The following is a 16,231-nucleotide window of genomic DNA, read 5'->3' as shown; positions in this document are numbered from 1 at the left end:
GTGGTGGTGGAGGATGTTTGTCTTGTGTGGTGATGGTGATATATTATTTTATTAGAGTAGAAATATTATTATTTTATTGTAGTAGAAATATTATTTTATTGTGATGAATATATTATTTTATTGTGTTGAAAGCTAAAATAGATCCACTGTTGTAGCATGTGTGTAGATAAAATAGATAAAGTAACTTTTGGTGGAGCTAAATTGCTAAAAATTTAGCTCCACTGCTGTGGATGCTCTAAAGTAAGACTAAAAATTCAAAACTAAATAAATATATGAAAAATAAAACTAATATCCATTTAGTATTAACAAAATAAAAGACACAAATGATATATATATATATATATATATATATATATTCAACTCAATCATTTATGATATATCAAAATGGAACTCAATATTCTTTAAAATATTAATTATGAATTGAATTTCACACCAATCTCCCTTTTGATGTACAAAATCAAAAAATTTCCTAGAATATCATCTTTCATTTTGTTGTGAAACCTATGTTTGATAATATTCATGATTAAAAATGTGTTCCATAGTTGCAATAGAAATGAGAAAAATAAGTGAATAAGTACATATAGAACCACTAAATAAACAAATTAGTAGGCTATTAAATTCTAGCCCTTGCTAGTCATTGGTGCAATTCAAAAATATTTAACAAAAATTTTGAAATCCAAATGTTGAACTATATCATGGTAGTAATTGTGAAACCTTATTTTTAGTTGTTTTTCATGATTTGTTCTTGCATACTTGTTTACTAATAAATAAATATCACCAATTCTAAAAAGATTCACAAGTTTCTTGAAGATTTAGAGATGAGTTAAGAATAAATAACTCTTCTATATGTTCAATAAAATAATGATTTAAAATTTTTTAATTGAGAATTTATAGCAATGCAAACAAAAATACCTAATCACTTATGATGCTCAATTGTAAAGTCATCGTTCTTATGGTGGAAAATGAATAAAAAATAAAATAAAATAAAATAAAACTCTCAAATAATCCTATAGGTGAAGTTGAACAATATTATAGAAACCAAATCCCTTTGACATCACATAAACGAACTCATCAAAGTCCCTATTGTTCTATGCATAAATGACTAACCATTCCTAAACATATTTAGATCCATTCGTAGTCTTTAAAGTTTGCCTACTTACCCCCGCACACCCTTGGTACGATAGTCACTCAGCAAGTATAAGTGCTTGTAAGGTGTGGGAGGGCAAGGGTTGGTGTTTAAGTCTCCAGAAGGAAGTTTTACACACATATACACTTAGATTAGGCTAGAGTAGAATTTCTATCTTGTATAAAAAATAAATAAATAAATTTTGCCTGCTTGAATTGCATTTATTTATTTTTGAGAAGGAATTGCTTATTTTAATCATTCATCAACTAACCACGTAACATTCATAAGCATACTTAGTATAATTATTAATTTATTTTGTATAAATAACTACTATATTCATAAATCCACTGCATTGTCAAAATTATTTATTTAATTTGTCATATTATTAATCTAGGATTTCATATGCTAACATAATGATTATCACAGGTTGTAAAAAACAAATTTTCTTGAAAAGCACTGAGTGACGATTCAAATGAGCAGTCATGTTTACTTTTATTTACATAATCTACTTAACAATCATGTGATTTATTTAGATGATTTAGTGAGTCATTTTATTAAAATACTATAGGTTAGAATATATTCCTTAAATCCAATTTGGAGGAAAAATATGTCTAATTACAAACCCTAATTTATTGAAAATTAATGAAATTGAAGTTATAACATATTTGTTTGTTAAAAACTTTTACAAGAAATTAATGAAACTGAAGTTATAACATATTTGTTTGTTAAAAACTTTTACAAGTTAAAATATAAGGGGAAAGGATTCATGCAACAAGATTTGCAACATATTGTAATTATCTGAAAAAAAAAAGTTACATTATTATCATGGGATAATTACACTTTACCCACATGTGGTTTGCCTCTAATTTGACTTACCTACCCGTGGTTTCATTTTTAACACTTTACCCACCTGTGGTTCCCTCCATTACTTCTCTGTTACCCATCTCTAGTGCAGACGTTACTCTAACACATAAACTCATCAAAAATAGAACCTAAAGCAGATCAAACACTCCTCACTAAGGAAGAACGAAGAACAGAGTACTCAAATCAATAATAAATCATCTAAATAATCCAAAACAACCAACAAAGCTATAAACTTCACAATCAAAGCCACCTTGTGCATTGAATCACAACTAAAAATGCAAAATGTTACTAACCAATCAGACCAACAAAACCCAACCTCTATGCTTCTATAAATTCCAACCAAAATCATCAAACTACAAATCCTCAACAAACCCTGAAGAAAACCCAATCCAAGTGACCATCTGTGCTTCTCTCTCTTTCAGATTTGGACCGATCAAACCACCCAATCACCACTAGGGCCGGCTCAAGGCCTAGGCAAGTTAGGCCTAGGCCTAAGGCCCCACCAAAAAAAAAAAAATTTCCTTGAAAAAAAAGGCCCCATTTTTCATAGTTAAAAGCCCAAATTTTTATAAAATTATATATATATTCTAAAAATTGTACATTTTTTTATTAGTAATGTCCAAATTTTACTATTGGCTTACAAATTGTCATGTTATTAATCACAAAAAATGTGATATAAACATTCATTAATTAAATTGATGAAGTTCATCAATGAGAGACAATATCACATTATATTTTGAACATTTTATAGTGCTTTTAATTAGTATATTTTTCTTTTTCATTTCTATTAAGACTCTCAAAGTATAAGACTAATAGAACCTTAACTCAATTGAAACCCTAAAATATTTCAAAAAGATGTTGCAAATGTGTTAAATCATCAATTATAGATTAATTTCCCTTAATAGTTTGAGATTTTGATTTTTGTAAATTAATATCCTACAAAACCATACACCAAATAATATCTATCTCTCTCTCTCTCTCTCTCTTAAAATCAAAATATAAAATTAAAAATTCGATTACAACTTTATTTAACTATGCATCATCTTATATCCAAAATAAATCGCAATATATTTTTATTTCTTTTTATTAATATTTATAATTCAACTATGATATTCAATTCACTATATGAAATTAACATTAGTCTAGTTGGTATTATTTATGTATTTAATGTATCAAATTAACCTTAATTTAATTAGTATTAAATAATTTTGTTTAATTAATATTTACATATTAAAGGCCCCACATAAATTTTTCGCCTTGGGCCTCAAATTATGTTGGGCCGCCTCTGATCACCACCGATCTGGGTTTTCAACCATGGGTTCAAAGAGAGAGATAAAGATGATGAGTTAGAGAAAGAGAGGAGAGAGGACCAGACATCAAGAGCTTGAACCGAGAGAGCCTTAAAGATCTAGGTTTTTGGACGGTGGTGGTGATAGTGGTGGTGTAATCAGTGTTCAACCTGTGATTTGGGTTTTCGGCTGTCAGATGCGGTGGCAATGGCTTGAACCAATAGATAAAGCTTGATTGAGAGAGAGAGACATCCAACGGTTTGAGAGTGAGAGAGAGAGAGAGAGAGGGAGAGAGAGATCCAAGGGCTCCAGCGGGTTTGAGAGAGAGAAAACTTGTTTGAAAAAATTAGATGTTTTATTATTGATTTGGTTGGGTTTTGATTTAGTTGAATTTGTGTGTATGAGAAATGTTGGAAAAGAAAATATTTGAGTACTCTGTTCTTCGTTCTTCCTTAGTGAGGAGTGTTTGATTTGCTTTAGGTTATGTTTTTGATGAGTTTATGTGTTAGAGTAACGTCTGCACTGGAGGTGGGTAACAAAGAAGTAACGGAGGGAATCACAGGTAGGTAAAGTGTTAAAAATGAAACCACGGGTAGATAAGTCAAATTAGAGGCAAACCACATATGGGTAAAGTGTAATTATCTCTATTATCATTCATTACATCTATTTTACTTTATAAAATATTTTTCTCTAGTAGCAAGTAAAAAAATTGTTATATTACACATCTTGCCAACACAATTAAAATAATAAGCCTTTTCTTTTTCCTATAATTGAGTTACATTTACTTCTTTGATTGTACAATTTCACGAGAACAATCTTTTTATTATCTGCATACAATAAGAATAGAAGATCTATGGAAAATGTTGAAGATTATTGTATAATTAAAGAAGTATTTCATTTGTTGGGACCAAATTTAGGGGAAAAAAGCAGTGAAAATAACCTTTTGTAATCTTATACTTTGGGGGTGGTTTTAAACTAAACCCTAATGCCCTATAGTTTCGATATAAAGCATGGTGTTAAGATTCTTACAAATTAACCTTTGTTGAGGCCCATTTTGGCAAAAAAGAAAAGGGCCAATGACAATAAAAAGCTCAACAATATAACAAAAAGTGAAGAAAGTAGAATTAGCTAAGCAAAAAAAAAAAAAACACCATTAAGTCCAAATAGCAGGAATAATAGTCCACAGGCATATAAAATAGTAAAAAATGCCCCAAAGAAAACAAACGGGCCCAAGGGAGCCCAGAGAAAGAAGTAGTAAGCCCATGGGAATTATAAGAAATAGAAAGTAAGCAAAAATGGGTTGAAAGAGTCCAAAGAAATGAATTAGTAAATGGGGTTGGTGTAAAGGCCAACAAACCTCGAAAGTAAAGGATATGGTAATTGGGTTGGGAAAGCCTGAAAGATTTAGTAAAAGTCCATGGGAATGTAAGAATGGAATGGGCCAAGGATGCCCAAAGGAATGAAGTTGCTGAAAATGCCCAAAGGAATAAAATGGGCCGAGGAAGCCCAAGATGGTATGAGAATTAACCCAGTAGAAATACTGGGCAATGTGAACTGAATAAAGGAAAAGTACATGGTAGGGCTAAAGGAGGCCCAGCAAGCACAAATCAGGTAATAACATGGCAGAAGTAATGGAATGGCATGGCAGGAATATTAGTCGGCCCACAAACCAACAATAAATGGAAATAGGGGTCAAATTGAAGAAGAAATGGCTCGTGCCCAAGTAAGACCCAACCTAGAGAGGAAACGAAATGCAAAGAATGAAGACCTAGACTTACCCACACCATAAAGGGTTAAAAATAAGCAGTAGAAACGCGCAGCGAGACCAGACAAATCCATAGGCAATGGCAAACACATGAACGACAGACAAACCATGGACTCACATGAGAATGGAGCCCACATAAGGCTCAGACACCACCCAATTGTACCCAGCCAATATAGGTGCAGTGGGCCCTGGGCCAAAGGTAAGAGATGGTATAGTTTGGTGGTGGGGAGAAAGAGGAAGTCTATTCTGGGATTCTCACTCAAGCTCTTTTGGGAGAAATGTTCTGCTGGGATGATATACTACCAAAAAGAGTGAGAGATAAGCTGGAATCACTTGGTGCATGCCGTAGGAATTAGTGAAAGAGAGCACCCAACCCTTATTCGGATGGGAACGCTATGGAAAGTAAGAAAATAAAAGAAAATTATTTTTGTTTGGGAATGGAACATGGCACAGCCAGCACAGGATAGTGGTGGTGGCTGGGCAGCCAACAGACTAATGGGTGGCCAAGGAAGGAAACCCACAACAGGCCAAAAAGTAGTTGAGAGGTAAAATGATAAATTTTATCATGGTAAGCAGTATATAAAAGCCTTGGCTGTGCACAATAAATAACAATGGAGGAAGACAAAAAAACAAGAAAGAATAGAGACGTAGAAAGAAATAGAAAGCTAAAAGGAAAAACAGAGAGGATAAGCAAAAGAAAAAAGGAAAACGAGAGAGTAGGAAGAAAAGTGAGAAAACAGAAGGTGTGATAAGGCATGCACCAATATGCTGCTCCCTTCTCTCCCTCTCAACAACCTACCCTCCAATTAGCTAAGAGATTTAAGAATAAGTCACTTAGGTCCGTTCTTCCAAAGTGGACAATTTTTACGGCAAGATTACCCTAAGAGGTTGCCCACATTGGAGATTGGTTCACTTTTTGGACTTAAATCTACCAAGGAGCTAAGTCTAGCAGACCAATCCCCTTCCTCTCTTTTATCACGATTTCTAAGCATTAGCATTGCTCTTTTCATTATTGCTAAATTATTTCTGCCATACTCATATTATCACATTTTCTTCCTGTTGCAAAGATGTTTTAGTGTTATCTTTGGTTGGCAGTAAGCATTTTAGTTAGAGTATCTTTCTATCTTATTCTATTACGTGTCTCCTACTATAACATTTTTTTGACAGCATTCTCTGTTATGGGCACGTGACCAAGATCTCCACAACGGGATCCTTGCTTGTGCACAAGCTGGCTTGAGGTGAGTTTCTATGATGTCCCAATTTGATTGATTGTGTGATATGTGTGGGTGTGTGATGAGTCCCACATCGGGTATTTACTAAGTTGAACCGGGCTTATTAACAACTGCAAGGAGTATCAATCGTGACTAGTCCTTTTGAGATATAGTGCAGATGTGACTAGTGCTTTTCCTTAGGTCATTACATATGGTATTAGAGCCGGCTCAGTAACCCCGTGTGGGTTCGGAGACACTACTCCACAAAGTGGGCCTTAACGAGGATGTCAGGGATTTAAGTGGGAGAGATTGTGATGCCCCAATTTGATTGATTGTGTGATATGTGTGGGTGTGTGATGAGTCCCATATCATGTATTTATTGGGTTAAGCTGAGCTTTATTAACAACTGCAAGGAGTTTCAATCGTGACTAGTCCTTTTGAGATATAGCGCAGATGTGACTAGTACTTTTCCTTGGGTCTTTACAGTTTCAATCAAATTAGTCTTGACTCTCTTACTCCAGAACTATTGGGCCGTAGTACTATAAGAAACAACCCAGTCCAAAATACAAAAAAGCCCACCACAACCTTATAGTGTCAAATCAAAACTTTTACTTTTAAAACTAAACTCCCAAATCAAATTCAAAAAGTTCGAAGTTTAAGTTAATACAATTTTAGAATTTCATGATTTGATTCAAAAATAACAAAATCATAATACTTGGTTGTTAAAATTAAATATTTAAGTTAAATTTTTTGAAATTATAGTGTAAAAAACAAATTTAAAATTTAAAATTTATTATATTTTAAAATTTAATATTTAATTTAATTTTTTTTAAAATTATAATATTAAAACCAAATTTAAAACATAATCTATTTATTATGAACGTAACAAGTGCTGAAGTACATTAGTTAAAATTGAATTTTTTATTGGATAGGAATCAACTAGCTTTTTTTATTTTTATTTTATTGAGAAACAACTAGCTTTTTTTAGAGTGTGCACATATTTCAGCTAATTAAATATTTATTTATTAATTTTAGTTACTTCTCAATATTTGTGATCGGTTTGATTCCTTGACGGTGCGCATCCGTAAACAAAAGCCAAAAATATTTTAGTTCCAAAAGGGCCTGAAGATTGGAACTTGGAACACCTTGAAGTACATTAATGTTGGAGGGTAGTTTAGGGAAACGACATATGGCCACCTAAAAATCTTATCAAGCATGCCGATCTGTAATTCTTCCAGATCAGAAAAGCAGTCCACAAAATCAGTCTACAAAATAAACGGCCAAGATCAACATCATGGCCCAACTCTTTCAATTGAACGTCATAAAAGTCCAGTACCACTGAAAACAGAAAATCCCATGCACCAGGTGATGATTTCCCCACCTCTTCTCCAACCCTATATAAGAAATCGCTTGGCCGCCTCTGATGCCTTGTCTCTCTCTTCAGCCACAGAGTCCTCTAAACCCTAATTCTTTCGCCATTGCTTTCGCTCTTTCTTTCTCACAATCGCACTCGCACTCGCTCTCGCTCTCGGTTTCGTTTTCGATTTAGATTTTCGTTGATTGCAGGTATTGAGCCCTAGGGTTTCTTTGTTCAGTTTGATAATTTTTCTTTGATATTTGTCGATTATTTATTTATTTTAAATTTTCTTATACATTATATTGGTTCAGTTTCTAGATCTTATTCTATCTCAGCTTAAATCGCTTTAGATTTTGAATATATTGTAAATAAATTAAAAAAAACCAAATAATTTTGTGATGTAGCTGATTGAACGGGATTTTTGTATGAATCTGTATTATTTTTTCGTAGTTGTTTCACAATGGTAATTATACTTGCAAGTTTCAGAATTTGGATGTTTGTATTCTTTGAATGATTTTTTTTTTTTTTAAATTTAAAAATTCCGATTTTTACAGATTTACTTTATGATAATTTTGATTATAAAATTTTAATTAATTAATGTGAAACTGTTGAGGACCTTTTTGGTTTTGATTTTCAGAAACTGCTTTTTATAAGACAGAAAGGAAACTCACAAATAAAGATGGTTTCAATGTTTTTGTTTTCCCTAACTGAACAAAAAAAATTAGTTTTAAGGAAACACCAAACCTGAAAATGTTTGTACTACTGTCATTATTTCTGAGTTCTAAAGGATTTAAATATATGTATAATTTGTATGAACAGATTTTTGAGAGAGAGAGAGAGAGAGCAATGGACAGCTGTAAATGTTGATGGGTATTAACTAGTTTGATTTGAAAGTGTTATGTCATTTAGTCTTAGCTTATATAATTATTACGATGCTATGTATAGGGTTGTACGGGTTTAAAAGGAAGTATGAACAATGTGGGACTGATAAGACTAGTGGTGTTATGTTCTAATTGTTATGAGGTGTGTTATGTTTGTCTAGGCCTGAGCTTAAATGTTCATGTAAAAGTGTACATATTTAGGTTTATTGTAGTTTGGATATGATGCTACAAAATCTTGCTTGAGTTCATAATGCATGTTTTTGCAATGGGATGAAATGTTGACCATCATTCTTGACAGTAAATGTTAAATGGGAAGTGAGGATCTGAAAATGTATTTTGCTTGAAGGGTTCTAATGTTTCTGTTCTGGTTCCTAGATGTTCTTATATGGCATGTCTATGATTCACCTTGTTCTATTCATGGAAGTCAAAGGCGAGCCGGGTGCTCGCCTAAGTGCTTTTACTAAGTTGTTCACCTTTAGAGCCTTGGCAAGTGAGGTGAGCGCCTTAAACCATGCAAATGGTGCTAAGGGGAGAGCCTCAGTTGTTTATTTATTTATTTTATTAATATTAAGTTTCTTTATTATTTATAATTTTTATTTAAAAAGCTTGTTGTAAAACCTATTGTTAGATTAATTTGTTTATAGAATCTTGTTGTAAAACATACTGCATATTGTTAGAATAATTAATAGAGCCTAAACCTTGTTTTGAAATCAATAATAGACCTAATCTCTTCATGCATCACTTGTAAAAAACACTTGACTATAACATTTTAGTATATTACACTCATATGATTTAAGTTCTATATGTATTTAAACACTAGTTATTCTTAATGGCTATACTGGTTTATTTCGAGTTTCTTTTTTGTTTAATTGGAAGAAAGTAAATCATTGTGTTTTTTATGCTTTAAATGTGTTTTTGCGCGGCCTTTTCTGTTTCAATGTCCCCCTTCTCTGGGGTTTCTTCTTTTCTTATTTTCCGGATTTGGTCTTGAATGACCTTTAACTAAAAATGTCACTTAAAACTTGAATTGTGCTATGTTTAATTGAACTTTTTATCTTCATGAGAAGGCAAGTTGATTGCTCAGCTGCTTAAGGAGGTTTATTTTAATGTATTTAACACTTCTGTCAACAAGGAAACTTACTGAAAAATTTGAGCACGATGTTTATTACATTTGCATTCATTTTGATTATGTTTTGGGTTTTACTGGCAATCTTTGTGTACTGCTATGTAGATAGTTGTACAAGTACGAACTCACAATCTTTCTTTTATTCATGACATGTGTTCTGAACCATTGTATTTCTATTCTTGTTACTTGTTGCTTGTGTTGGCAATCTAAATGCTTCACTTCACCTTATGTCCTATTGGACTTCATAACTAATGGAACCTGACATATGAAGAATTTTCTTGTGTTATTAACAGCATATCTATCTCTATATGTTTCTTACTTCTAATTCTGGACATTGTTGACACAGGGAGCTTGTGGGGTTAGCTGCTATTTGCATCTTTTCAAGGTGAAGGTGTCAATATTGAAGTTTCTTTTATGTCCGAACAGGCCACCTTCGATTTGGGATCGATTGGGTTGCTAGGAGAGTATTGTCCTTCATTAAGAAAAAAGAACAGATCCATTTTTCAAAGGACTGGCTGTATGCATCTCGGGCCATTTCTGGAACACCCTGAGTTTGATGGTTGCAATCGGGTGCAACCTTTTTTAACTTCTGAAGACCAGTCTTCTCTTGTCCTGGAATCCTTGGAAGACAATTTTGCCATTGCCCATAGTTCGAATCTCTGCATTTTCTCCCTGTGACATCCAAGTTTATTTGTTCTTCAAATTTTGCACTGTAGTCAAGATGGCTTTACAGAACATAGGTGCTGGAAATAGTGATGATGCCTTCTACAGGTATAAGATGCCCAAAATGATTACCAAAATTGAGGGCCGAGGAAATGGCATCAAGACAAATGTAGTCAACATGGTTGATATTGCAAAGGCTTTGGCAAGACCAGCCTCTTACACCACTAAGTACTTCGGGTGTGAGCTTGGAGCCCAATCTAAATTTGACGAGAAAACTGGGACTTCTCTGGTTAATGGGGCCCATGACACTCCTAAACTTGCTGGCCTTCTTGAGAACTTCATCAAGAAATATGTCCAGTGTTATGGTTGTGGAAACCCGGAGACTGAGATTTTGATTACTAAAACTCAGATGCTCCAACTGAAATGTGCTGCTTGTGGTTTTGTGTCTGATGTGGATATGAGGGACAAGCTCACTACTTTTATTTTGAAGAACCCACCTGAACAAAAGAAGGGATCCAAGGACAAGAAAGCTATGAGGAGGGCTGAGAAAGAGCGTCTGAAGGAAGGTGAAGCTGCTGATGAGGAGATGAAGAAAATTAAGAAAGAGTCCAAGAAGAAGGGTACCACCTCTTCTAAGGATGGCACGACAAAAGCCAGCTCTTCAAAGAAGAAAGCTAGTGGCTCTGATGAGGATCGCACATCACCTACTCACAGTCAAGTTGATGAGAAGGAAGAAGCCGATGAGGATGAGGATGATGACATTCAGTGGCAAACTGATACATCCCTTGAGGCAGCTAAGCAACGAATCCAAGAGCAACTGAGTGCTGTGACGGCTGATATGGTCGTGCTCTCTACAGAAGAGATGGAGAAGAAGCCGAAAGCAGCAAACAGAGCAAATGAAAGTACTGAAAATGGAAACTCAGTCACACACAAAACTCTTGCTGTTGAGGTGAAAGAAAATCTGAAGAGAGGTGTTTCAGCAAAGGAATTGCAGTCTCTTCTCAGATCACTTTCTGGGTCTGCGCAGGAAAAGATGAATGCTCTGATTGATGCAATCTTTGTTGGTGTTGAGAAGGGGTTTGATAAGGAAGTGGTCAAGAAGAAGAGCCTCCTTGCTGCTGCCTCAACTCAGGATGAGGAGTCACAATTGCTCTTGCTTCGTGCCCTTGAGAAGTTCTGGGGGAAGTCAAAGACAAGTGCACTGAAAGAAGTGGCTCTGGTATTGAAAGCTCTTTATGATGCTGATGTCTTGGAGGAAGAGTACACTGTACAGTGGTATCAAGAAGGGCTGAAGGGAGGCAACAAGAACTTGCAGATATGGAAGAATGCTCGGCCTTTCATTGATTGGCTCCAGAGTGCAGAGTCAGAAACTGAGGAGGAATGATGTGTTCTCATTTCACTTAATTTGCTTGCACGTTTACTTCCATGTTTGTTACTACGAATAAATGGGTGTCTTCTGGTCTCTGTGTTTTTTTATTAATCTGGTAGTGTTGTGGACTACAATTTGGTGTCCTGTACCAGAACTATTATTGTTATTTTCGGCGATGTGTTACCTAGTGTTGTGCTTTGTCTGGTTTGATGTAAGAACGTTCAAAGCGTTTGTTTATGTCGCTAAACTTCATTCTCTGTTAAAAAGGTGAATGTATGTTGGTTATGAATTATGATTTATGAATTCATGATGACGTCTCTCTTTTGTCTCTGAATCTACCATTTGGCTCCATAGAATGGTGTCGTGTATTTGCCTCTGATAGCATCTTTTGGGTGCCTACTGATTGCTTTGACAGCATACTTGGGTCCATAGATCTTTGGTGGGAAAGATGTATAAATTTTACCATTTAGGATAAGCAGCTACCGATTATTCCACTAGTCGAAGGCCCTTCAACAATTCATGATTTGTGCATTGGGGCAGAACTTTACTGAAACGGTCTTCTAATGTGGATTGTATCTTTTCCAATTTATGAGTTGTGATTCGAAAAAATGAAATCAGATGGGTTATGATTCGAAACATTCAAAATTACCGGTTGAGGTAGCACAAAGGGTCTACTACTTGGGAAAACAATTGCTCGATCTAATTTATTCTCAATTAGGTCTTTTGCCGTTCGCAACCAAAATTCGGCTTTGATCCAACAATGAACTAAATCTGCAACCCAGTAAAACTCTGATACTAGGTTATTGAATAGCAACTGGATAACATGATGAGATTCACTATACCTGATGTTATGTTATCTATATAAGTTTTTTTTTTCGAGGATTGTTATATATATATATATATAAGTTTGGTTCAACTTATGCGTGTAACTCTAACTATGTTATACCACTTAGTTATGTTATCTACATAAGTTTGGTTCAAGTTACACGTGTAACTCTAAATTATGTTATACCACTTAGTGTTTATTTTTTTGGGGATGCAATTTAAAAAAAAAAAAAAAAATCCCTGTTGTATTAGGTTTTCTTCTTATACTTTACATGCTTAAGATTAATACTATGTTATTGATCAAATGTTTAAATTTTAATTTTTTGTACTCAAAATTGTGCATAAAAGATGAATTTCTAGATCAAATAGTAAATAATACATTGATTAGCACAAAACTTTATATGCGTATTAAGAATATAGAAAACATGTAATCTTCGGAATATATACATGGTAAACTACAAATTTAGCCCCTAACCTTTGCACTAAATATCAATTTGGTCCTTAATGTTTCAAACGTGTTAATTTAATCCCTAATCTTTTAGTATTGTGTCAAATTGGTCCTTACCATTAAGTGATAGGATGAAAAATGCTGACTTGGCTAATAGCCAAAATAAAAAATAAAAAAAAATTGTTTTTTTTGCCAACTCATATGCCATATGTAATGCTGACTAGGATTGAACTTAAAAAGAAAAAAGAAAAAAAAGCACCTAGTTGAATGAAGATCTCACGTGCAAGTGCAAGCACGTGAAACCAAATTGGGATCAAAATCCCTAAATCAATCACGCTGTGCTCTTCCTCATCTCATCAATCACCATGATGATGAAATTTAACTTGGGTTATGTTTATTGTTTTGCTTCCTTTTCCCCCAATTCTATAATATTTCAATGGAAAAGCTTGTGATATATGGATTGGCAGACAATTTTTTTTCGCGTTAGGGACATTGGGCCATTGGCACTTTGAAAGAAGTACAAACCAAAATGCATTCAATTGTCAACTTCCTCATCTGTTGGAGGATGATAGAAAGAGGTTTTTTAGTTCCAATTTGACCTCACGTGCTTGCATGTGAAATCTTCATTCATTTTTTTTTTTTTTTTTTTTAATTCAATCCTAATCAGCTTTACACATGGCATATGAGTTGGCAAAAAAAAAAAATTTTTATTTTGGTCATTAGTCATGTCAGTATTTTCCATTCATCATTTAATGGTAGGGACCAAATTGGCATAATACCAAAAGGTTAAAGACTAAATTGACACATTTGAAACGTTAAGGACCAAATTGACATTCAGTGTAAAGGTTATAGACCAAATTTATAATTTACCCAATATATATATATATATATATATATATGATTGTGTTTAAATTATACCCTAGTATCTGGTATTAATGCAATAAGACAAGAAGGCAATGGTTGTTCGAAGATGCATAAGGATACATGTAAAACTCATGATGGCTAGGGGAAGGGCTACTCTGTATACCCCTCCTGCTTCCTTACTGCAAACATCGGGTGTGGTTGGTGCTTAGGATGAAGGGTGGTGCTCTATTAGGCCTTTTTGCCATTCCACTGCCATACTATATGCGACGTTTGGCTCCATACGGTATAAAACAAAGTAAGGAGTGACTTCAAAAGAATTTTGTGTGAATGCCTAATAACTTGTTATTGTATTTAAAATTTTGAAAATCTCATCGTTAAATTACATGTCATATATGTTTTTAATGTGAATGCCAATAAGATGTTATTTACTATTTGATTCATAAACTCATCTGTAGGGATAAGGGGCCCAAGAATATATGTTGGGCCTTGGGTTTTGTTTGAGGAAGTTTAGTGATCCGAGGATAGATAAACAGTAATAAAGATGTGAGACTCAGAACTCCATGAGCAAGCTTCAAATGAGAAGGCTGCGGAAGGTAGGCCGAGGAGAAGTATCTCCTCGGCTAAACAAAGCAGAGATCTGAAAGTGTGTTCTGTCATCCATAGTGACGTTCCAGGAAATTCTGTTGATAAGGATATGCATTATGAACGTATAAGACAAATGGGAGTTGGGAAGTATTTAAGGAAAAGCTGCTACCACCGCATTGAATGCTCTGCAGCTAACTCTCTGGCTACATTAATGAGGAAGTGATACCTGAACAGTAGTTTTTAGCCTTACAGTTACTCCCCAAAGACTTCAGGAAGGTGTTGATATGACAAGGATCAACATCAATAATCTAATCTACACGTGGAGGGTAGAGATGAAAGGAAAGAGATAGTATAAAATAGAAGGGAGGCCTTGAGAGAGGGGGATCGGAGAATTGAGAGAGAAATACTGTAGCAATAAGAACTGTACTTGTAATCAACTTCAAGAATTATATACAAGAACTGATCTCCTCGGACTGTGCTGAGGACGATTTTCTGTAGATAAAACTAGTCCATTTTTACTTTATTGTCATTTAGATCCACTATAATTGTTACCCAACTCATTAGAGTTTAGTTTTCCAATCTACTCTTTACAAATTCATTGTATTGGGCTCTTTAGGCCTAGAACCTTTTAACATTTGGGCTTAGGACTCAAATCGCGTCCTTACAATTGGCGCCATCTGTGGGGAAATTCTGGTGCTGTAGTGATTTTAACGTTCAATTATGGTAGGTTCAGGTCTGAATCGAAAGGAATCTACAGGGTCCCAACGTCAAGATCATTTTGTCAATCTTGAGTGAAGAAGGGACCATAAGGTTAGTGTGCATACCACCCATGCTAGTAGGAGCCACTCTCGAAGTGGGAGTCACATCTCTCATGAGGAAAGCACTAGAGCCATGCAACTGGAGATTGATTGTTTGAAGAGGAAGTTGCGCCACGAATGGCGAAGGCGAACTCCCTCCAACTCTGATTTTTCTTCTGGTGATGAAGGGTATGGAAGCTACAGAGTCAGGTCAAGAACTCCCCCCAGTGAATCCTTCTTGTGTGAGGAAGATTACCACCGTGAGCGTAGGAATAGGAGCCTGTCTCGCTAAGGCCTGGGAAATGATGCTATAAGCAAGATGTTAAACCAAATTTTCATGTCGCCTTTTACACGTAGAATTGAAGGAGGAAAACTTCCTCGGTGGTTTACTCAACCAACGTTCACCATGTATAATGATTGAACAGACCTTGTGGAGCATGTAAGTCACTTTAACTAGAGAATGGCTGTCCACTCCAAGAACGAGGCCTTGATGTGCAAGGTGTTCCGAACTTACTCGGGCGTTTGGATCTTGCTTTATCACATGCAGTAGGGTTCTTTGGCCTTTAGATTCCTTGTTGTCTATGACCATGCGAGAAGGGGAGACCATGAAAACGTACTCAGATAGATATTGGGAGATGTTCAATGAGATAGATGGTGACTTTGATGATGTGGCCATAAGAACTTTCAAGTTCGGTGTACTTGCCGAGCATGGTTTGAGGAAATCTTTGACTGGGAAACCTGCTAACAGTGTACGTCAACTCATGGACCGAATTGATAAGTATAAGCGAGTTAAGGAAGACCAACAACAAGGGAAAGGGAAGGCTAAGGTTATCTCATGAGAGGAAGAATTTCAGGTTGGACATATACAACAATAATTGGCTCCGAAGAGACTTTGCTGGGCATTTGGGGTCTGCCACTACTCAAATGGTTAATACGGTGTTCTAAGAGCCAGTACACCACGTCTTGGAGAAAATTAAGAATGAGCCATTTTTCAAATGGCCAAATAAGATGGGAGGAGACCCTATGAAGCACAACCAAAGCCTTCATTGCCAGTACCACCA

The 16,231-nt window shown here is 35.0% G+C and overlaps 1 protein-coding gene across 2 annotated transcripts; it reads left to right on the top strand.

The window, feature by feature from the left end:
* Positions 1-7,673: 7,673 nt before the first annotated feature.
* Positions 7,674-11,950, top strand: LOC115975742 (eukaryotic translation initiation factor 5-like). 2 transcript variants are annotated; one of them, XM_031096653.1, is made up of 3 exons: positions 7,674-7,821; positions 8,869-8,988; positions 9,966-11,950. In XM_031096653.1, the coding sequence occupies exon 3, from the start codon at positions 10,341-10,343 to the stop codon at positions 11,664-11,666; it is 1,326 nt and encodes a 441-aa protein (XP_030952513.1). In that variant the 5' UTR covers positions 7,674-7,821; positions 8,869-8,988; positions 9,966-10,340; the 3' UTR covers positions 11,667-11,950. The 2 variants fall into 2 exon arrangements, with proteins under 2 accessions (XP_030952513.1, XP_030952512.1); XM_031096652.1 differs by lacking the exon at positions 8,869-8,988.
* The last annotated feature ends 4,281 nt before the right edge of the window (positions 11,951-16,231 follow it).

Source organism: Quercus lobata, chromosome 2, assembly GCF_001633185.2.
Source record: "Quercus lobata isolate SW786 chromosome 2, ValleyOak3.0 Primary Assembly, whole genome shotgun sequence".
Classification (NCBI taxonomy): domain Eukaryota; kingdom Viridiplantae; phylum Streptophyta; class Magnoliopsida; order Fagales; family Fagaceae; genus Quercus; species Quercus lobata.
Note: the sequence above shows the minus strand (reverse complement) of the source record. Positions and strands in the feature narration are given on the sequence as shown.